Here is a 23,407-nt window from a genome sequence, read left to right as displayed (position 1 = left end):
ACTTGTTCCACTCAAGTAGCCTTTCTTGGCTTTTAGCTGTGCTAAAGACTAATACTAATTTCTGATCAATTTTCCTCAGAGAGAAACTAAGGAGGTGTACTTTATTCCCGTCTTTCCGGAGCCTCGGCCTTGTCTCACACTTTCTTGGCCACTTTAGTACCCCCCCATGTTTCAAGGTAATCACAGACTCATTTAAAGTCACTTTTGAACACTACCTCTGACTGGTGGTTAAGAGTGCGACGGCAGACCAGGCTTTTATGGGCCTTAATGTGTCCTGCGGACACTTTGGCAACCAGACTGCTGTTGCTGAAGATGTGAGAATGGAGAAAGGGGGAGGAGGAGAGGGGGTGTGGGGGCGGTGGCAGCGGGACATGTGAGGCCAACAGCCATGGCGACTTAACCAGGCTGAAAAAAGGGGGGAACCAAATAGGATGAAAGAAGAGGGAGGGAGAGGGGACTGCACAACAAAATGGACAGAACATGGAAGCGTCAAAAGAAAGGGGAGAGAGGGGTCACTTAGTCACTCCTTCGGCACCCCCTGCTCTGCGCCTCCTCCCTTGTCCCCTTTAGAGGCAGACAAAGAGACAGAGGGGGGGGCGGCCCGAGCACAGAAAAGGGAGGAGTGTGTACCTGTCACTGTCATCTCCCTGTTATTTCTGCTTCATAACAATTAGGGACGCTCGTTTCATATGGAAGGATGTTCAAACTCAAGAAATCCTTCTGCAGTGCAGATTAAACTAACGTGTTAGGGAAGAAAACATATTTAAACCTAAAAAACAGTTATGGAACGTTTCCCTCCTCCTAAGCGCTGTCATATTCTGGCAACAAATAAAAAGAGTGTGACTGTGCACTTCTAACAGACAGAGAGATTGCACGAGGGAAATGAGAGTGAGAGGAGGTGCTGGAGTACAACAGATTAATTTCAGGACACAATACTCTTGCTGGGAGAAAGACAGAGAGCAGGAAGGATGGAGGGGATAAAGAAAAGGGAAAATGCTGAGAGCAAAAAAAAAGAAATAGAGAGAGAGGAGGGAGATTAAACACGCATTCAGCGTTCTCAAAGGGCTGGGGTGATTTTGGAAAATCTCTGCTCGCTGTGTCTAGTGTGTGTGCCCGTTTGTCGTGTTGTGGCATTGCTTATGGCAGGACACATTCAAAGCCTCTAAACGGTAAGCACTCTCATCAAGCATCAGTCCAGAAGGACAGCAGTAGAACTCAAAAGGTTAATAAGACCCCTTCATTACCATAAATCTTATCAGCTAAATGAAATGGAGAGAAGGACCCCAGATTTCGGCATCCATTCTGCCAGGCCAAGAGGGAGACACCCTTGTATTTTATTGGCCTTTTTTATTATCTAAATGTACTGGCACATGAGCTGGGTGACAAAGGTGACAGCCTGTGGCAATCAACAACAAAAAAAGACAGCCGCTGCTGAAAACATGCCTTTAATTTAGGCCTCAGTCTTTTAGAAAAATAGGCTGCTCAGACTTTCTGCACACTTCACCAGATGAATACTGGGAGATTTTAAGGTTATGATGAACACACCATGCAAGCTAACAAAGTTGATCAGGAAAACCAGCTACTAGAAGATTTAAAATAATCAGCAGGGGTATTTAGAGTCACTTTAAGTGTTCCATTTACTGTTGATGCTGATTGGCAGTATGTCCGGCTCTGATCATCACCGGTAAACCCTTCGGTTTTTCTCAGCACAAGTCTGTGTGGAGGTCAAGCCTTCAAATGTGAGCATCATCTGTATGTTAAGGACCAGGAGATAAGGAGAGGCATCCAGAAACACAGCGGGAAGTATAAATCAATACGTGGATGGAGTCAGATGCTGTGCATGTGCTCACTCCTGCTGATGTGTTGATTAACTGCCCACACAAATGCCACACACACTCCCTCTATACCTGCATGTGTGTGTTTGTTCACCCGGTGATTAAGGTCTCTGGCTCTGATTAAGTGGCTTGTTCATCCAGCCTCCGGCTAAGACTAATGCTGAGCTCCATTTTACTGGACACACTGACATACTGCACAAAATCCTTCTTGCCAGTATGAACCGAGACAAAGCGGCCAACACACTCTGGATTAATTAACGTCCAGTAATTGGAACTCATCAAGGTCTTTAAGTGGTCTTCTTGCTGTATCCTACTGTGTGGACTTCAAAGTGTCTTTGTTGGAGTATACATATTTTAAAGCATGCATGTAAAGGTCAATTTCGCTGCATGTGTGAACATGCATGAAGGTGTGCTTGGCAATAATTGTGAACGGGGGAAGAAGATGAATCGTATTTCTGCACGTCTGCCCTCTTTTCCTCGAGAGACCCAACGCCACTCACTGCTCCTAATGAGCTGTGGGACCTCATCAGCATTAATACTACATTAGTCTGAACTAATGCACGTCTCAGAGCGCACGAATCCACCACCCATAAATAACTGCTGCCACATGTGCACACCTGTGTAAATCCAAGAAATATGGTTAATAGGATTAAAAGGAGTTTTAAATCCTCGCTGTGACACAATGAATGAGGCAGTAATGTTATCATCATACACATGCAGAGGGAATTAATCGCGTAATAAGCTTAATTCCCATTTCCAAACTGAGTAATATCATCTTAATTAAAGCAGCTAGAATTACAGGCTAACATCACCACTCAGGGGTTTTATGTTTCCACACATGCAAAAGCTTTTTGTAGTTGGATTATTACTAAGGGGGAAGGATTCATATTGGGAAAAATTCGGTTCATATCATACTTTATGGTTCCAGATACAATTCAGTGGATTTTGGTTCATTTTGAACAACTCACTGACCTAAAATGGATCCAGGACGTCTTTAACCAAAAATTCAGCCAGTGTGACTAAGATAAACACCTGAACAGAGCAGGGGAAGTTTTCCAGATTCCTTGGATTTCTTGCAAGATAGTCAAGTGTAAATAAATATGTGAGCAAACAAACAAGTAAACAAGAATTATTGGCAAATCCATTCACATTTTTTTTCTCATAAAGTTCATCCCCACGTTTTTTTATCCCGCTTGGTTGTTTTTATGTTATTGAAGAATAAACCTACCATGTCTCGATCCCAAATGGTATTTTCCATATCGACATAATCGATTTATTTCGTTTCGAAACGATTTTATGATGGCATAGGTCGGTTCGATTCACAACACATCTCAGACAGATTGGTCTGGTTGGATCATTTATCATCTTCTAAACCCATTTTTGTCCCTTTCGGGGGTCACAGGGCTGCCGGAGCCAACCCCCGCCACTCATAGGCGAAGGCAGGGTACACCCTGAAGAGGTCGCCAGTCTGACCCAGGCCCACAATCACACCCATACAAACCTACGTACAATTTAGAGTGACCAATTCACCTATGTAGCATGGTTTTGGACAGTGGGAGGAAGCCTGAGTACCCGAAGAAAAACCACGCATGCACGGGGAGAATCTGCAAACTCCACACACTCGATTAATTGTTACTCCCCTAACTTTTACATAAGTACACGGAGAATAAGTAAGAGGTCATTGCTGTGACTCCTTTGGGGTGTTGTCACACTGTCAAACCGTGTTGGAGGTTCCTGCATGAGCCTAATGTACGTAAATAGATGAACCGTTAGCCCATTAGCTCCTGATGCTTTCTGCCATCAGCGTGCTAAATTCGGGACTCTGAGGCTGGCTCATATGCTGCAATCTAATTCTTTTACCACCGGGAGAGCAGGGCAGAGGAAGACAGAAGGATTAGTATTGTGACAGAAAGCTGAGAGTGGGAGGGAAAGGGAAAGGAAGAGTGGGGAGAGAGAGCTACAAAGAAGGAGAGAGAGGTAGCTTAATGCAATAAAGAATGTAGTATTGACATCTTTCTCGTGTCTATTGATTCCCCATTATGTTGCTAACAAACCCAGGTTGACATTTTGTCATTTGCAATCATGTTAACACTGCGACTTGCACGCTCTCCTCCACAAACCAATCTATACCTGCACACACTGGTTTGCAAGTGTGTTCCTGCTGTTTTGCACAGCCTTGCACACTTGTTCCCTCTTAGCCACGCTTGCACATGCAAGCTCTCGCTTCACGTGCGTTCCCTGCACGGAAACATCTGAATAGTGGGTGAGAGGCACATAAACTGAGCAATAAACTAGTTGATTGATGGGTATGCGTTGGGCATTTTATTGGAATAGACGGTGTGAAATTGTAAACATCGGATTTTGCCTTCAGTCAGGAAACAGACATCAGCATCCATGTGTTTAAATGTGACCTGTAAGTGATGTGGAGATGGTAAAGCATCTTACAGGCGTCTAAAAGCTGAAGTGTATCTGTGAGTGTGAGGGCTTGTGTGCGAGGGAAAGAGTGGGACACTGTGAGTTGGAAGATGGTGCTTAATGGTGTGTGACTGAAATGACAAAGCTGAGATGAACTGAATCTGGGAGTGTGTGTAAATGTGTGCCAGAGATAAGGAGAAAGCAAAAGGAGCCTCACTCATGTCCCATCATATCATTTCATTCCAAGGATCGCTCTGTCTGGGAAACCTGTGGTTTCTCTTCTATGTCCCATTAAACTTTTATATACCAGTTAATGCTTATGGCTTCATGAAAGCATCGCACAAACTGACCTGCGCCATTAAAAATAGAACAAAACGGGGATCGGTTACAGCCGTTCCCCATCCGGGTGGAAAACGATCTAACATGCTTGTTTTATGTTACTGTATGTGATGGCCCGGCCGTTTCATGATCATGTGTGTGTGCGAGACTCAGCAGGGGCTGAGCAAGAGTGCTTGAGGTCTGTTGTAACATGAAAGAGGATGAAAACTCAGGGGGCAGAAGGGGGTCAGGTGGGGCTGAGTCGAACACATCGGCTGTGACCTCTGACCTTGCACAAAGCTCCAACACTAAGGAGTCAAGTAGTTGCCAGCAGTCAAAGAGACAAGTTAACTGAGAGCTGGAGTCAAGAGCCCTACAATGAAATGTGTGTGCGCGCTTTGAGGGCTCCCAATGAAAGCCGGGAAAGCGTATAAATATACAGAGGGCATTGAAACACCTCTGGCGGCAATACTTTCACCTTTTTTGTGGTCTGTAAACTTTTAGCAGACAACTTTGTTGGATGTTTCAGCTCCACTTTCATGCAGGTGAAGTAGACGGTGTGAAATTGTAAACATAAGATTTTGACATTAGCCACTTGGAGCTGCAAATCGTTTCAAGGAAGAAGGTTTAAAGTCCAGTTGCTAATTTTATGTAGACTTTCTTGGATATTTTTTCATCGTTTCGATTGGGAGGAGCTAAACTCGCCCACGAGCTGCGTTCACACACCGCCCTCGGCAACACAAGTTCAAGAGACCACTTCCATTAAATGTCTACGTAAATGCACTTATTTGCCCGTTTTGGGCTTCAATATTCAAAACTCTTGTGTTTACAAGTTGCTACGACACGACTACGATGGTTAAACCAGGCTGAACTTTGACCTATCAGGCACACCGATTTGACAGTGACATATGGATAGCGTCCATTTAAATTCACCGAAGTGCTGAGCGATTGAAGATTGATCATGAAGGAGTAATTAATTATAGTGGTTTGTCCCCGGCCAGAATTATATCACACCAAGTCTGTCATATATTGGGAAAGCTGCGAAAGAAAAGACCTAGAGAAGGATTTGCACCGCTTCGACATTTGGCTCCAGGCATTGTCTGCCACCAAGTAGGTGGTGGACATGTGCTATTAAACAGTAGAAAAAGAAGAGGATTCACCTCTCTGTTCATCCAGTGTGAACACGATTTGGTGAATACGTGTTCAAGAACATAACGTATCGTGCAACGTTCACACATGCCAGGCGGGAAGTAGCCACAAACTTATTTTTTTAAAGTTGCTTTTAACTTTAAAAAGTAACCATTGGGAACCGCAGAATGACTTTACAGAAGTTATAAAACTAAAGAAAGTTATAAAACTAGAAGACACCCACCCCACCTAAGGACCTCAGCCTCCTATCTTCTGCACATTCAGAAGCTGCAGCACACCACCTCAACTTGGTATACTTTTCGCTTTCAAAGTAGGTTTTCCTCTCAACCCTCATTTTTTACAGTGTCATCCACTCTTAATTTCATCCTCTTTTTCCTCTATTTTTTTTTATCTCTTCCTGACATTCACCGTTTTTCAATGTGTGGAAAGCAAAAACTCCTCCTACCTGGTTCTTTTGTAACTCCTCCCCAATACATCCCCCTATCCCAAAGCATTTCCAGAGATGCGATGTGTCCCTTTTCTGCAACTGCACCATCCTTCTCTTTACCTCTATCACCTGTCCTCCTGCTGTGGCATGTTGCAATCTGTTGACTGAGTATGAGGTCTAAAAGGCGAAGCTCTGAAAGCCAATGGCCTGAAAAACTGTTGTGGAAATGAAACACTATGGGAAGGTGAGGAGGAGCTGGCCCTTTAAGAACCCATCCACAACCAAAGAGACCCTTTACCCATTTTTTTAAATAAACATAAAACTTTACTCCATATTTCTCTATTTTCTGATCTATTTCATTCCCATGCAGGATAGACAGATTTCCAATAACAGACTGAGCATCTGTTGAGAGTCTGGAACAGGCTCGGAGGGACGGATCTGAAGAAGAGCCGGTGCCTGGCTGCTCCCTCCACGCGTCCTTTTCTTCCACTTGAGCGCAGATGAAACGCAGACGGCGCCACAGTTTCAGCCGGCACCCTCCCCCTCCCTCTAGTGCGCCGCTTCCCACCGTGCAGCAGCCAAGCAACGGGACAGAGAGACGCAGTCATTCGTAGTATATTCCTGGAGTGTTTGCAGAGATGTGAGCCCAGACAAGCAAACCTGCCTGCGAGTCGGAGCAAAAATAACGTGAAGGCGCAGCGAGAAAGGAGCAACTACAGCAGTACAAGCACAAAACAGCCTAACAATAAAAGAAACAATAAGATGCTATCCCCTTTTCCCTTTTCACATAGCCAATGCGCCGTGCACCTACTCTCCCTTCTGTCTCCCCCTCTCACTGCCTCAACCGGCCCAGGAATCGATCTCCGCAGGATCGATAAGTTGGCATGAATATTCCCTGCCTGCCGAGAGTCTAGTTGGGGAGAGTCGGAGGCTGAGGCTCAGGCGCAGGCAGTGGAGAAGAGGGGAAGGACGCAGAGGCAGAGGAGCGGAAAACTGGGAGAAAATGAGCGCGCAGGCGGCGAGGAGACAAGCCAGCGCAAGGGTGGGACAGCAGCGCATCTTCCCACTCTGGACAGCAGAAAGGGGAGATTTTCTGATATTCATTTTTTTATGTCTGGCCAGTAAAACGCCCCCCCCTGGAAATGCTACTTGACTGTAAGAGCCGCCACAGAAGCCAGGAGGAGTATTTGAGGAAGCCGTGGAGTGTTTGCTCGTGTGTAAGTGGGTGTGCGCCCCGGCGGCTCTCTCTTGCGCTGCAAGCGCAGCGGCGCAAAGCAAGGCGGGGCGGGTCTGCGCGGCTCTCCGACACGGAGGAGGTGTATAGCAAGGAGAAAAGAAGGGGAGGAAGAAAAAAAATGTCTTACCGGAGTTGGAGCGGGGAGCCAGAGGGGACTTGAGACGCCAGGCGTTGAGGTCAGAGGCAGTTCTTTGAAACACGAACGGCACAGGCAAGGGGACAAACATGGTCTTCTTCTTGCTTGTTGTTTTGACGCCCAAAATCTAACTGAAGTGTTGCAACAAGCGTCCCGAAGCCTCTGAATCTTCGTCCGCCGGGAAAATATTTGCTTGGAGGACCTCACAGCATTCGCAATTAGGTGTACGCACATGTAGCCCAGCTGCGCACTTTTATTTACAGAAGTGGGAGCCGACTGCTGGTCGGCGTTGGTTTTGGTGTAGCCTAAATGTGCATAGAACATATATGTATGGTCCCTTGAGTTCACCTCAGACAAACAGACGGATGGAGAGAGGAGCAGAACTCCCTTCTACGTAAAAAGTTCCGACTGCAGGCCTGCTGTGTAGCGTCTCGGTGAAAGGCTGTTGCGCCTTCCGGTTACCTTTGCGCTCCTAAAGCTCTTTCCGAGTAAACACCGGTAATTATTGTGTAAGTCTTTCAGCAGTTTTGTTTCCTGCAGGTGTGAAAAAGGCATGAGAACAGTCGTTATAGTCTACTACTGTCGGCCGGATTGAGCTTTGGTATTTGCAGCTTTAAAACAACAGCAGAAAAAAAGAGCATTGAAGAAAGCCAACGGAGGTAAATGTATTTGGATTTTTCTTTGCTGAATTTGGTAGATGCTTGGGGGAGACTTTAGCTCCGTATTTGCTTTGTATGACTTCTTTTATTTTTATTTTTTGCACGAGGGCTGCGAAAAGTCTACATTCACGCGCTGGCGGGTTGCGTGCGCATTTAAAACAGCTTAATTAACGCGCGTCGCACCTGCCAATTAATAAAGGAGTGCGCGCGGAAAGGGGTGCAAGAAAAAAAAACGCACACAGAGCGCGCGCGCCTGACACTCACGCTCCTCCTCCCTCGCGCTCCCTCTGTCACAAGGCAGTAATTAAAACGCAATCAATCGATACATAAACAAACAAATAAACACAGGCGGGAAAATAAAATCATAAATAAATAATAAACAAATTTAAAAAAATAACAGTGAGGGAGGGGGTAAAAATAAAAGACTAGAATCCGGTCATGGTGCCGCGTTTCGTCGGAACACTTGCCTATCTGCGTCCATCCGTCTGTGTGTCTTTTATTTTAGTGTCTGTCTGTTTGTCCCCGTTATTATCTGGGAACCCCCAACAGCTCATTCGACCCGGCTCCCTCCAGGATTGTAGCGATCTGCCACAAGGCTGGCCGCAACATTGAGGCGAGAGAGGACCCGCTACTACTCACACATCGCCACCCCCACCCCCGCACCTCCCTCCATCCCTCAATCCCTCCCTCTGCCTCCCACCCCAAACCCCCCTCGTTTTCACCACCGCTGCAAAAGGTATCCTGTATTGATTTTTGGATCTGCACCCCCTTCCAACCCCCCCGCCAGCAAAACCTACTTAATTATACCGGTGCCGGCGGTGACCAGTGCGGTCCAGCCGGCGCGTTTGGACCCAACGCAAATCACGCAATTAACTTATTGCGCTGCTTTCAACGAATCATCTTCCCTAAGAGGAAGATAAGAGCGACCACTGCTGTTCCAGCAGGAACTTGAATACAGTTCACACAGTTTGGAAAGTGGATCAAATAAAGAAGAGTATTCTTTAACGCGCTCTGGAGATACTGAGGTGTTGGATCAGCGCGCCTCTGCCTGATCCGGCTCCCCTCATCCCGGCTGTGCGCGCACGCCCCTCAACGTCCTCTCCCTCCCCTCCACTCCTGACATGCTACATGCTGTCAATTACAAGCCAGCATCAGTCAACGCCGGGCCCTTACACACCAGATTATTGTCAATATAGATTTTTAAATAGAAAAATCTATACTTTAAACATCACAGTCAATACGGGCCAATCAATAGGAATGAGTGCGCCCTTGCTCCTTGGGCCTGAGAACTCCCATCACTCCCGCAGGACTGTTGGCAGACGCGCTTCGCTTAATGCTGCGGCTGATTAGGCCTGTTTAATGGAAATTGAACGCACAATGACTTATCTGGCTATCATCACACTTGTCATTCACTCCGTCATCAACAGACAGCCATATTGCCGAGAAATGCGTCCTGCGCACCGAGCTGGCATATTCATAATTATGAAAAATGTGTCATTCCCTGTACTGGACAGCCAGGTTTTATTGTCCTTCTCCCTCCGCTTCACACATGACAGATGACATCCGCAGGTCCAGTAAGGAAGAGGGGAGAAAAAGGGAGGAGCAGGAGAGGAAGGAGGGGAACATTTTCTTTGAAAAAAAAGGAGAGAAAGCAGTAAGAAGCAGTAATGATAGAGGAGGAGTAGAGAGAAGGTGAGGAGAAAGAAGATAGGGGAGAATTGACAAGTTGTCCTTCAAAGACCCCCTTCTCTTCACAAAGGGAGCCAAGCGCGCCCCCTTTCCCTCCTCCCTGCACTCCTTCCAGACAAAAGCAATTATTTCTTGTAGAATGTAGTGTGGTTGTGCGTCTATGGAAGAGAGGGATGGGGAGAGGGTGTGTGAGATTGAAGGAAGGGGGGGGGGGGTGAGGAACAAGAAGAGGTGAGGAGATCGGAGGAGGTAAAAGGTGTTTGTCCTCCTCTTCTCCTCCAAACCATCCACTAAAAACCCACTCAAACACCCACATGAATTGAATGTGTTCAAGCAGCTTTGAATGTCTTTATGAAGCTTTTGAAACTTTTAAAAAAGTTTTTAATTTAAATGTCACCATAAATTTGTGTTTGCTTCTTTCAATAAAGGGTTTTCCCGCATCATGTTTGACACAGCATGACACATCACAGCAGATGTGATAGCTAACGACCCTCTGAACACCGAAATTCAGCCGACTGCTACCTCTGTGTGTTTTTCTTGCTTGGTGCCTTTAGGGCCCCTGCAGCGAGTTACTCTCCAGAGTTTCAGTCCCCCAAGGAACTGCAGGGCGAGCTCCCCTAGGGGGGCCGCTCCAGCCAATAACCCCTGCTGGACTGCTGTCATCGAAGGCCCACCGTCCAGATAGTCCACCTCCCTCCCTTTTAAGCCTCCCCACCCATAAAGAGATATATAGCCGGTTCCATTGTCTTTCAAGCTGGCAGCTTCACCTTGTATTGAAAAAAGCTGTTTCTTTTTTTTTTTAAAGAAACACATTGCTATTGAGAAATTTTGAATAATAAATGATCAGTAAACATATTTTCTGAATTGTGAGATAATGTTTTCATTTTTTTACAGAACATTTTGAGGTATTCTGTAAATTTCTAATTAGATTCACATAGGATGACACTGAAACTGATGCTCATCATTCCTAGGGGTGTAACAATTCATTTCAACAACAAGTGAATTTATAATTTATGGTTGCTGATCCGATTCATAGTCGATATTATTTCAATTTGAACGATGGACTAACCTAAAATCAATCCAGGACATCTTTAGCCAAAAGTTCAACCAGTGTGACTCAGAGATAAATACTTTATACTGAACAGTGACATTTTCCAGATTCTTTGTATTTCTTGCAAGATAATCAAGTGTAAATTAAATATGTGTACAAACAATTAAACAACAATTATTGGCAAATCCATTCACATTTTAGTTTCCTAAAGTTGAGCCCACTGTTGTTTTTCCACATAAAATAATGCAAACAGAACAATATTAGAACATTCTGCACTCTATGGTGTCCATGTCTTTCCTAAATTCAAAGTGTTTCCCCACATTAGAAGGTAATTTTTGCTGCCATCTCATGTGTGTTGTCCACTGAGATGCACTTGGTCATTTTTGACGTTATAGTAACATAAACCTCCCATGCCTCAATTCAAATGATATTTTCAAATATCGACATAATCAACTATTAAATTTAAAAATGATTTTGTAACGTATAGGTCGATTCAATCCACAACTTGCCTCCGACGATCGATCTGGTTGGATCTTGGGAATATAAATTGATTCATCGATAAGGTCGATTAATTGTTGCACCCTTAATATGTCCTAGTTATATATACTTAAACTATGGCAAAATTATAAGCAAATAAAAACAGAAATATTCCCTACTTTTTTGTTACAACTTTAAAAAGTGGTGTTGTATAATGAAAGGAGTAGGGGGCTAGGTACGGGGAGGGGGGCCCTATTTTATTTTTATTTTTGTGCTTGTTTATTTTAATCATCATGCTTGTTTTTATATTTTGTTGTGTTATAATGTAAAGCACTTTGTGTTATATTTTTATATGAAAAGTGCTTTATAAATAAAGTTTTGATTGATTGAATTGTCTTCAACTCAATGTAAAATGTGTATAATTTGAAAATAAATGCCAAAAAATGTTCTGTTTGTAAAGTATTTTTTCAAGTTTTGCAAGCACTTGTTCATAACCTCAACAATTCCAATTTCTCTCATAACTCCTCGTTACTGTGGCTTCTCATCTTGGTTTTTTTTAATCTTGCAGATGGCTGTTGCTTACGCGGTTTGCCCCCAAATATATTCATACGAAGCAATTTGTTCAATTTCTCACCACAGCATGTTTCCATGTCATTTGCTGTAGGTCAGGATGCGGCATGAAATATTTAGCCAATCAAAAAGAGCCGAAAGTGTCCTTAGGCTACGCATTAGTCATAGCACAGCCCATCCTCCAGTCATAACTGTTTATTGCACTCTTGGTAATTGCCTGTTAGTAATTTTGAATGATAGATTTCCCCGCCCTAAAACACATAGTCCGAGTTCCGAACATGATTTTTTGTGATAAATGGCGCCCTTACATATAAACACGAGTCTTTAATCTGTGTGACCCGGCCCATGCACGTGGAGCTGTGTGTGTGTGTTTGACTGTGGTTGTTCGCATCCATGTCATGGTCGTAGTTAAATGGTGATGTCATGATGACAAATGCGCTGGTTGAATTAAATTCACGCTCATCGATAACAGCTTAGGCCTGGGATCAATGGCAGTCACGTTGCTGTCGGTGTCCTAACAAGGCCCGATTAGCAGCATGAAGTGCCAGTGCACCCATCTCATATCCTCCCTACACACATTTCCAAAAAGAAAACACAGCCGAATGCAATATTCACACAAAACTATGCTCTGACATGATGTATAGATTTGTCAAGATATTATGGATATGATGCATGGGCTTTTATGAGGTTTATTTGTTGGTGTCTTTGCCTGCGAGTGTGTTTGTGTGAGGCGGTCCAGGGTTTTTGCAGACTTTGGATCCCAGCTGCAAAGTTGCGCTCCAGCTCAAATCCAATCACTTTAAGTGAGGAAATATGGAGATATCAATGCCACAAAAAAAAAAAAAAGTCCCCCAGCTGCAATGATAAAACTCTGATTTGGATTCACGAACCGAGAAAAAGACAAGAAAGCAGCATGCTCTCCCTCCTTTAGTTCTCCCTTTCTTTCTCTTTCATAGGCGAATAAGTGTCTGATCCCGCTAAAGCCCTTGTTCTGTCTGTATTCCTTGTCTTTTTTATTAGTTTTTATTAACTTTGCCTCCATCTCTCTGTCAGCACTCTCAATAATCAATGCTGATATATTGCCAATATCCAGCTCAGTCCCTTGTGCCATCTTTCACTGAGGCTCTATTATTGGGGGAGATTGGCCCAATAATAATGATATTTATAATAGATATTTATTATCTGGGCTTGTGGAGGGGCGGCAGATGCACCCTGCTGAAGACTCAGATGCCGGCAAACTCCTGGCAGAGAGGCATGTGGATGCACACACACACAGACTTACACACACACACACACACAACCTGCTCACAGGGACTCTTTAATTTACACTGGTAATATCAGGCGATTATTCCCCACACAGATAGCTGGGGGTTATCTGGAGCGTTAGCACACACTGTATGTGTTCGTTCTATATTATATAGAGAGGCGAAGGTTCACCTATAGCAACCTAGCGGCACTGAGCAGTGTTTAGAAGCCCAGGGATTGTTGATGGGAGGGGTCAAGATTCAAACAGTGCTCGGTCAGGGGAGGGGATGCAGCAGGAAAGATGGGACTGGACAATCTCGACACCCCCCCCCAACCGTGCTCCACGTAGCTACATGCCCCCCCCCCCCCCCCCCCTTATAGGCCTCATCTACACCCTCCCCTCCATCCCTCCAGTAGCCAGGGCCCCAGACGGTAATCCACCCCAGTGCTCCTCATCCTTTCATGTATTGATTTCCTCTCATGCGCCACGGTTACATGTCGCACCCACGTCATTGGGTCTCGGCTGCTTCACCCCACCCTCCCTCCTCACCCATTCACCCAACCTCACACTCCACCTCCCCGTCTCCACCAGCATCTCCAGCACAACAGCTGAAGGTGTATGTGTGTGTGTGTGTGGGGGGGGGGGGGGGGGGGGTCTAAAGGGAAAAAAAAGAGGGCAGATAAAGCACTGCAGTAATTCAGTAAAGCAACCAGCATTTTACAGGGATAGAAACAAACAGGAAAACAGAGGAGGGTGGAGAGAGAAATAAAGTGAGAAAAAGGAAAACTAAAAAAAATCTGCCCCCAGGGTTTGCAGAGGATATTGGGAAAATTATCAGAGTGGTCACAGACTGCAAGTCCAAGCCAGGAGATTTATTTCCAATTTGACTTTGACAGTAAAATTCATCACTGGGCAGACCTACATGTGCTCTAATTATATGGACGGATTCACAGTCAAGGTCTGAATTTCAGAGAAACAAGGATCAGCTGGCAGAAGATTAATTGACAGAAAAGGAAAGAATTATTCATTGTTTGTGCCAAAAAAAAAACATTTTTTAATGTTTTCTAATTCAGACATATGAAGTGTTTTTATTAATCTGTTAAAGAATGCCATTAGTTTTACACAACAATGTGCTGCAAGGTATGACTTTTTTTAAACTAAACACTTTTAAATAAATTAAAATAATAACATCTTCACCAATTTTGCTATTTTTTGCCACAATTTCCACAAATATGTTACCAATCCAGACTAAATTTGTGTTTTTCGATGCCTTGTGATCAAAATACGGTGTGTGTCAGTGTGTGTCATGTCTCAGTGAACGGATGAAGTATGTATGAGACTGCAGGCTGGGAGCACGACAGGTCAAGGTTGTGCTTTGAGTGGAGGAAATGTGTGAGCTGCAGTGCTATACCTGAAAGCTGGAGTGTGCGCCTGTTTGCCTGGAACATGTACGCTTATTTGTGCTGGGGCCGCACGTGTGCTGAGTCCGCAGGTTTCCGAGCTTTTTATCTGAAGCAGCAGTCCGTCGGAGTGACCATCAGCCTGCCGGGGCATTAATGTCCGGCAGAGTGACCGTGTGGGATCACAAACAAGCACCGACGTGCATTTCTTAATTTGGTTTTTAAATGATGTGTGCCGATCATGAGAGCAAACACGGACCCAATCACCGAAAGGCAAACAGCAGCTCGGCCCATTTGAACATTTTGCATTGTTTGTCCAAATCCCATCATGCACCAGACTAAAACTTTACATTTTCCCCTGATGAAAGCATGTAAACATTTAAACAAACAGTCTCTCCTGTCAGTGCCATCATAATTACTGTCATTTCCAGCTCCGCCGTTGGACTTATTAAAGCTCACTCCTCGAAAGGAACATACACTTAATGTCAGAGCAGATCAGCATTACATCACCTCTGACAACCACCGTCAGATTGAAGTTTTCTTTCGGTGTTGCTGACAATAGTTGCTTTTCCTTGCTTGCCTTTTGAAAGCACTTATCTTAAGTGGATCTACGCAGAGTAAATTGTAATTGCAACACAGTAATATATGGTCAACGGATTGGGCGTCGGACGATGCACTTAAGCCGCACGCGTAGACAGAAAAGCAGCAAATGACTTCAGAAAAGGTTAGTACGATTTTGACAAAACCAGAAGATTAAAAAGAGAAAAAAGAAAATGCCGTCAACTGAGCATCTAAATGTGAGCTTCAACACTTAACGTCAGCGAAAGGTCAAACATGCACACACACACGGGCAGAATTATTTACAAACATACGTGAAAACACACAACCACAAAAGTCAGCATCTACTTCACATAGCGCTGGAACACACAGATGTGCACACACATTCACAGACTTGGATATAGCCAATTAGGTCCACCACCTTCCGAGAAACACCAGTGGGCATGTAAGATTCGGAGTCTAGCAGGCCTCTAAGACCTAACACAGTCATAAGGCAGAAATAACACACACAGGCGTGAGTGAGGCTGCGTCTCCAGCAGGCTCTGCAGACCATGTGAAATAGCAAAGCAAAGACAAAACACTCCATTCCATCCCTGACATTTCCAATATCTGTCTATTCTTCATAAACCTCTGTTCAGCCAAAGCCTCTCATCTTTCACAGATAAACTTGTTCCGTCCAGGCAGCTGCAGCTGGTAACTTCCTGACACAGCTTCCTGTTTGTTACGATGACTAAAACACGGATGGAGAATTTAGTACGTGGCTAAAAATACCTTTAAAAAAATCCTCAAAACACTTTGGTTTTATAAACTGCTTAATATTTCACTCGGATCATCTTTTGATCAATTGTAAAAGTGCTCACAGTGGTTTAATATTTATAATTTTGCCGTTTTTAGGCAAAATCAAAAATTCACCTCTGAGTTGCGAATGGGACTGTTGGTGTGAAGAAAACCCGTCCCCTTCCCATCATCCATCAGTTTACACTCTCATGCTTGCCTGCAGTCCCTCACAACCTAACATTAGCGGTGCAACAAAAATGGTGAGCAATATCGGAGCCATCCAGTCGCACAGCTTTGAGCCAGATGTCAGCTCTGACAAGGAAAATGAAGACGTACATGGATTTATTTATTTAAGTGGATGCATCACAATGGAGTGGAGCAGGGAGTTTGTTGCCTGCCGTAGTAACACACCCAGTCTTATTCATACTGCGTTTTTTTGTCATCTGCTCCTGATTGACAACAATTTGAGTAAAGGAATACAATATTACTTTCCTTAATTTCCTTTATATGTATGTTCTCCATCATAAAAAAAAGGCCAAAAGGCAAAAGAAACACAATTTTCCTCCGAGTGGATCTCTAAAATGGCCTTTTTTTGTATTTCCTATCCACTTTTACACTGAAATTCCCTTGCAGTTCATAACCGTTTAACTTCCTCACCTCATGGTCATCATCCCTCACTCTGTTACCTCACACCACGGTTGGTGTATTTACCTAACACCCGTCTCTCCCTTTCTTCTCCCTCTTTCAACCTTTCCTCCATCCCAGCCCCTGCGGACAGTGAGACTGTGTGAGTGAGAGCGCCAGAGATTTAGAGCTGGGATCAATAGGAAATTTAGGAATCAATGCACTTAGCGCCGGAAAATCAATGGGCCTAATCGGGATGCCAATCGGCCCAGTCAAAACAATTAAGTGGGAAGAAAAATGTTTAACAATCTCCTTCTGCTTACACAGACAGAGGGCCGGGAAAGGGAGGCAAGAGGAAGGGAGGCGAAAAGGATGAGAGAGGAACATCAGAGGAAGACGCAGGGGGATGAGATGGAGTGATATATGGGAGGGAAAGGGCTCAAGAGAGGAAGCTCAAATCTCAGACCTGAGAATAGAAGGAGGGGAAGACGTGGGCTGGAAATGGAGATAAAGAGCAGAAAAAGGAGATGTATGATGGAGCAGGTTGAAGGGCAACAGAGGAGAAAAGTTGGAGCATCCGAAGAGCACGGGCGCATTTTCTGAACCCCTCTGAATATTCTTTGACTGCCAAAGGAAAAAAAACAACAACAACATGGAGGTGTTACAAATAAGGTCACACTGCGTGATCAGAAACACAAAAGAAATGCCCTCCCTGTGAAAGTGCAGCCATTTCGCTCATCAAAGGCTTCCAAACCATCTGCTCCCTACGGTCAGACACAGTACCGAGCGGCACTCATCCTCAAAGCCAATCAACAGACAGCCAAATCACAAACAAGAAGCACTTCCAAATCAGCAACATTTTTCTGTCCCTGTGGAAGCAGCCAATCATAACCGCTGTTTGTCAGCGCGGCCGTCCGATAGGAGAAATGCGGCTCAGTACAGGAACGCCAGGTCAGGTTGGTGGGTGGGTAGGTGGTGGTGGTGGTGGGGGCTAATTTGGGGTCAATCAATAGATCTCCCCTCTCTCTATCTTCTGCCTACTCAGCACACTAAAATCAATGGGGAAGCCAATAGTTCCCCGCCCCAGAGTGGATTAGTGAACACACAACTAATCAGCCAGTCACTGAAACTGACATCTCAGCTATTAACCTATCGATACGAAAGACACGTGTTGAGCAAAACGTCTCACACACACACACATGCGGATGGACGTTCCAACACAAACACCTGTGCTGCTTCATGAAAGGATAAGAGAAAACACAAGAAAAACCTTCCACTCGTTTCCAGAACACTTTCTAACCAATGCAAAGGGGAAACGATGAGCAACTGTCAATCATAACACACGGATCAATTCCTGAAAAAGAATATTTACCAATCAGTGTATTATTGACTTTATTTATAAACCTCTGTGTTTACATTCAGGTTAAATAGCGTTAAATAAAAAAGACAGATTATCCAAACAGAACTACATGTTAGCAATAGTTTTTGATTTAACCCTGTAAAGCCCACAACATCATAGAATTGACAGAAAAATCATTATATCTTTTTTTAATTCACATGATTTTAAATCCCTTTAAAAAAAAACAGAAAAAAACATTTTTTGGAATATCCTTTTTTGTATGATAGAAACTAATTGATTGGTAAGTTTTTGTCTAACAGCAATGTTAGTTTAAGATGCAAAAATATTGGGGAAAAAGCACCCTATTTATCCTCTGGCTCAAATTCAATACACACATTTTAACATTGTGTTAATGTATTGTTGCTCACCTTTCAGGAGTTCACCACAGCGAATCAGCTTTCACTGATTTGCACAGATGGTTTGGCAGAAATTTTTAGGCTGGATGACCTTCCTGACACAAGCCTGTATTTTATCCGGCTGGGGAAGTGACCCTCTTGTGGCTACATAAATAGGCAGTAGCGTGAAGGGTCTTGCCTAAGGACCCACCATGGATTAAGCCCATCGTGTTCCCTGGGAAACAAACCCTGGACCAGTCCTATAAACAGCCAGCTGAGCTATCTGGCTGCTACTGTGTGAGTGTATTATTTAGAATTATTATCAACAGATTTTGCATTCTTTTAAAACAGTCATTAAAAAACAGATGAGTTATTCTCACCATAAAGTTTTGAAAATGTCTAAAACTTTTCCAGCCTCAAGTGTTGCAGAGATTTCATGGAAGCAGCCATTTTGAAATGAGCAGGAAAAGCCCTTCTACTGCCCCTAGTGGAATGATGAGGAACTACATGGCAGAAAACATGGACGGTTAGAGTTATATACCAAGTTTCTGAAGACTACATTTATTTTATCTTATCTATCAGGAACAAATAAAACCATAAAAGTGACAACTAATGAGCTCAAATCTTCTGTCCTCACAAACACCAGTCACCTCCATGTCCTCCTTCATCACATATATGAACCACCTCCTTGGTCTTTCAAGGCCTCCTTCCTTGTAGCTCCAAACTTAACATTTTTTCACCTACATAATCCATGTTCCTCCTCACAATATGTCCAAACCATCTTAATCTGCTGCTTCCCTGCAAATAAACTTAAAAAATCCACCATGATCTGTTCCTCTGATGTATTCATCCTTGATCCGATGCATCCTCATCACTCCCAAAGAGATCCTCAGCCTTTTCAGCTCGGCCTCCTGCCTTTTTCTCAGAGTCATTGTCTCTAAATCAACAACATGGCTGCTCTCACCACAGTCTTTAGTTTCATCCTTGCTGACACTCTTCTTACACGTCAAGCATTTGCTAAAGATGGTGCTCTAAAATGATGAACCACCCAAGTTCCCTTTTAACTATATGGTCTATTGAAGAGGCAAACTACTGCGGAGTTCATAGTGAGAGACAAGACAGGAAGTAAGTATGAAGTGGTTAAAAAAATATAACATCTTGTCTTGATATTCCTTAAAAACAGAAAATGACAACTACAGACTAGTATTATTGCAAACATAAAGTTTTGGCAAAAACTATATTTTACTATTGGGTTTCCTTGACAATTTGTTACTTTTTGTATCCTATAAATATTAACCGCTGTAGTTTTTGGAGTTTTTTTAAGTCACTTTTTTTGTGTTTTGCATAGTTTGGTGCCACTTATATGTTAAGATTTTTTTAAAATAAATAGCTACAACCACTACAGGCCACTGTAGGTGTGTGTATCCGTATTTGGTACTGACATCAACGCAGAAGAAAAGGTGCTGCTCAGGTCTTACGCCGGGGTTGACTGATGTGTTTCAAAGTAACATAGAAAAAGAATAATTCAACAGATTCAGTGTTTTTGACTTTTTAGCATGTTCTTTATGGTTATCTGAATAATTGATCATATGTTGTACTAGATTCCTCCTATGTTTCATGAAGTTAAATAAGCATCAATGCATTATGGTGTTAAAGGGCGTAAATATTCAGTCTATTATTGTATGTCATTATGATTTGCCTTTCAAAATGAAACATCCATTCTTGGTCCTGTATTATAATAATACATTTCTCTCAGGTGTCGCTTATTTCTTATTTTTTTTGGCTGCTGCTGCTTATACTCCGGAACAATTTATAGCCTAAAAAATATTTATTACTTATTCATTTATTTAATTTTTTTTATTTTTTTATTCACCATTTGGAAGCAATAGAATGATTAATCCCTTTGAGATGCCACATCTAATTTTTGAGAGGTTCTTCCTTTTAGATTTATAACAAAAACTTATAAAAAAAGATGACAAAGTAGAGTTAAGATCAAACAAAAAAAAGACAAAAAAATTACAAGTTATGATACAAGTTAGGTGTTTAACCAAGAAAAAAACACATGCACATCCACACTTTTGTCTCTCTTTACAGTACAGTTTTACAGAACATATTCAGTCAAAACACATGATATAATTGATATTCAAATATCATAAGAAAAAAGAAAGAAAATGGAAAAAAATGCCTTTAAATCATTTAGGGTCATGAAAACAAAAACTGGTAAGTTGTATATATTTTGAAAGTGCTCTACTAAATAATGTCAAAGTATTTACATTTATTTGTTTAGTAGCTATAAACTAATAGTTATATTTCCTAATTTGTCAACCTCCTACTGCATAAACTTTTTTTGTGTCCTGATGTAAAGAATTTTCTTTTTCTAAAATACAGATATTTACAGAAGTATTTCCTCCAGTGGGAGAAAAAAAGCCTAATTTGTGAGTCGCCCAAGATTTTGGAATTGCTCTCTGGGTGAGACACACACAAGATGCATCCCATCACATCCGAAAATGTGCCTCATTTTTCTGTGATTTCCTGCTTTTAAGCGGCACAGGGTCTTGGACTTAAAATGACTCTGCGAGGACACCATTGTCCTGCCAGCACCCGCACATGCCCCTCTGTTTGCAACATACCGTAGTCCAGATGGAAGCATGAATAGTTACAATGCTCTAAATAACATGCTACAGAAAAAAATCTTATTTAAAAAGAAAAAACATAAAAATCATCTACAATTTTGCAAAAGAACCTGAATGAAGTCATAGTTCTGAGAGATATTCAGCAATTTCAAATGCACTTTTTTTAGCAACACATCAAGAATAATAAAGAGCAAATCTTAAAGGAAGCACCAGTGAGCTCTTTGGTGCCAAAACACCTTGCTGAGTCTCCTCAGGAAGATAAAATAATGTGTACCTGGCTCTTAAGAGGAGCACTACACAAGGATCATTTTTCAAAAATAACAGCCTGACTAGCTTTCATCCCGTACTTTTGAAAGCCCTCTTGTTTTCTGAGATTGCCTCTCCTTCCTCTGTTCCCCCTCCTCTCCTTCCCCACCCCTCCCCTCTCTGTCATGTTTTAGTTTTCATATGTTGGTTTTGTTCTTCCTCATTTTCCCCTTGTGTAAAAAAAAAAATAAAAAAAATGAAAGGCTGAAAATAGGATGAGCGAGGGGGGGGGGGGGGGGGGCAACTGTGCACTGGTGAACTGTCTGCAGAGTTGAGGCAGTTCTTGTCTCCGCACTGACAGTCCAAAAACCCCCCATCCATATACATCATACTCTGCAAGCCAAATGTTCTCGGCGGGGAAAAGCAGAACGCTCTCCTGGGGTTGAATTACGATGTGATCCTCTCAGACTGTGACAAGAACAGCATTGATCAGCTACAGACAGCTGCATAAAAACAGCCTTTAAATCGCATTCAGACATGTTAGCCATTCGAAAAACTCAATCCAGCCCATGCATGTGTTTTTGAATTAGTTATCAACCATGCACATTGTAGTGTGACAGGCGAGAGGAAGCAAAGCTAACTGTCTGTCCTTTCCCATCTATATTTGCTTGCTTTTTGACAATCCTTTTTCACAGGTTAAACGCACAGAGAGAATGGAAGTGAGAGGCGTGTGAAGCCACCAGGATTTCCTGTTTGTTTTGCTTTCTTCTCCTCGCAGACTTTATTTCCATGGTGGACTCAGCATGAGCAGCATGGCCTGGCTGACATGATTGGAGGTTTGAGCCTAATCCAAGCGCACTGTTCTGGTTATGATGGAGATGGAGAAACTTATTGAGTGTGTGTGTGTGTGGGATTGGGGGGAGGGGGGTCGCAGAGCGGCAGAATGGGGGGAGAGGGGAAGTGTGAAGTGGTATTGTTGAGATGTCCGGGCAAGTCCAGATGCATTGGTTCCGTATAACATTCCTATTCCATTTCAACAAACGGATGCTGCCATTCAGGGAGAATGCAATCCCGATTTCTCGCTTCAGACCCAATATCTGCACCATACAAATAGGGAGTAAGGGGGGGGGGGGGTATGGACAGAATGTGATACGGACCAGGAATATGGCCTTTTCTTCTTATCCCTCTCAGCCATATTGATGTTTGAGCCTTTCATTGCTCAGCCAAAAATGAAGTCTTTCAGAGCTGCAGCTATTGACAGATTTAGAAAACATCCTATTTTGTTGAAGCTCTCTTGTTATCTGAATAATATGAGCACTGCTGAGGTGCCCCCCCAAAAAAACCCTATTTGTGAAACATTGTGTGAGTAAACTCCTGGATGAAATTACAGCAACGAAATCAAAACTTTGCACTGTGGAGGGAAAAGAATTCTCCAGTTGCAGCACCACATCGCTTTTCTAAGCCTTTTCAATGAATATCTTTAATCAGGGGAAATTTGACAGTTTTTTTTTTTTTTTTTTTTTTTTTTAACCGGCATTGTATTTCAGATCTGAACACTCGGGCTTCGTATGAGTCAGGAAAAGTCCTGGTAATGCGTGGTAACAGAGGAACTCACACAAACCACGGGAACTGATGAGCTGGAAATCACCAAGGCCAAAATACAGAAAATTGATCACATCCAGCAAAACGGCGACAGTGGATGAAATCGGTGTGAGCTTGCATGTGACTGCAGGTCAAAGAGAAAAAGTCTTTGTGAGGACTGGAATAGCTTTATAAAAATTAGCGTTTTGGATGAAGTTTCCCTGAAATTGTTTTGGTTTACTGCTGTTGGCAGAGAAACAGACAGTAACAAGCCAGCAAGTGTGTCTGTGGAAATCACAGTCTGTGGGTGACAGCATATAGAAAGGGGGGAGGGGGGGTGATAAAAAAGAGAAAACAGGAGAAAGGTGGCAGATTAAGGTGTGATAGACAAAAACGAAGGAGGAGATAAGTAACAGAGAGGTGCAGAGAGAAAACAAAGAAAGAGGGGTGGTGCACAGAGAAGATTTGGGATTAAGGTATGGGTGTAAAAGGACAAGGATTAGGGTTTTGGAGGAGAGGCTAACGGGATGGAGCTGCAGAAAACAGTAAAAAACTACAGAAGTGTAAAAGAGGAAACCACACGTGGCTTTTGATGGAGAAAGACGAGATAAAAAGATGTAGTTTTCCTGCTTCCTCTGTTGTCCA

General features: G+C 43.2%; 1 protein-coding gene across 4 annotated transcripts in view; it reads right to left on the bottom strand.

Moving 5' to 3' along the window:
- The window catches only part of pou2f2 (POU class 2 homeobox 2), a 47,068-nt gene extending 38,225 nt beyond the window's left edge, over positions 1–8,843 (bottom strand). For all 4 annotated transcript variants that reach the window (XM_011485490.3, XM_020710595.2, XM_011485491.3 and 1 more), the window contains exon 1: positions 7,509–8,843. In XM_011485490.3, the coding sequence (XP_011483792.1) occupies positions 7,509–7,608 (100 nt within the window). In that variant the 5' untranslated portion in view covers positions 7,609–8,843. The remainder of the gene's footprint in view (positions 1–7,508) is intronic.
- Positions 8,844–23,407: the final 14,564 nt, after the last annotated feature.

The sequence above is a fragment of the Oryzias latipes genome, chromosome 16 (genome assembly GCF_002234675.1).
Source record: "Oryzias latipes chromosome 16, ASM223467v1".
NCBI lineage: Eukaryota > Metazoa > Chordata > Actinopteri > Beloniformes > Adrianichthyidae > Oryzias > Oryzias latipes.
Note: the sequence above shows the minus strand (reverse complement) of the source record. Positions and strands in the feature narration are given on the sequence as shown.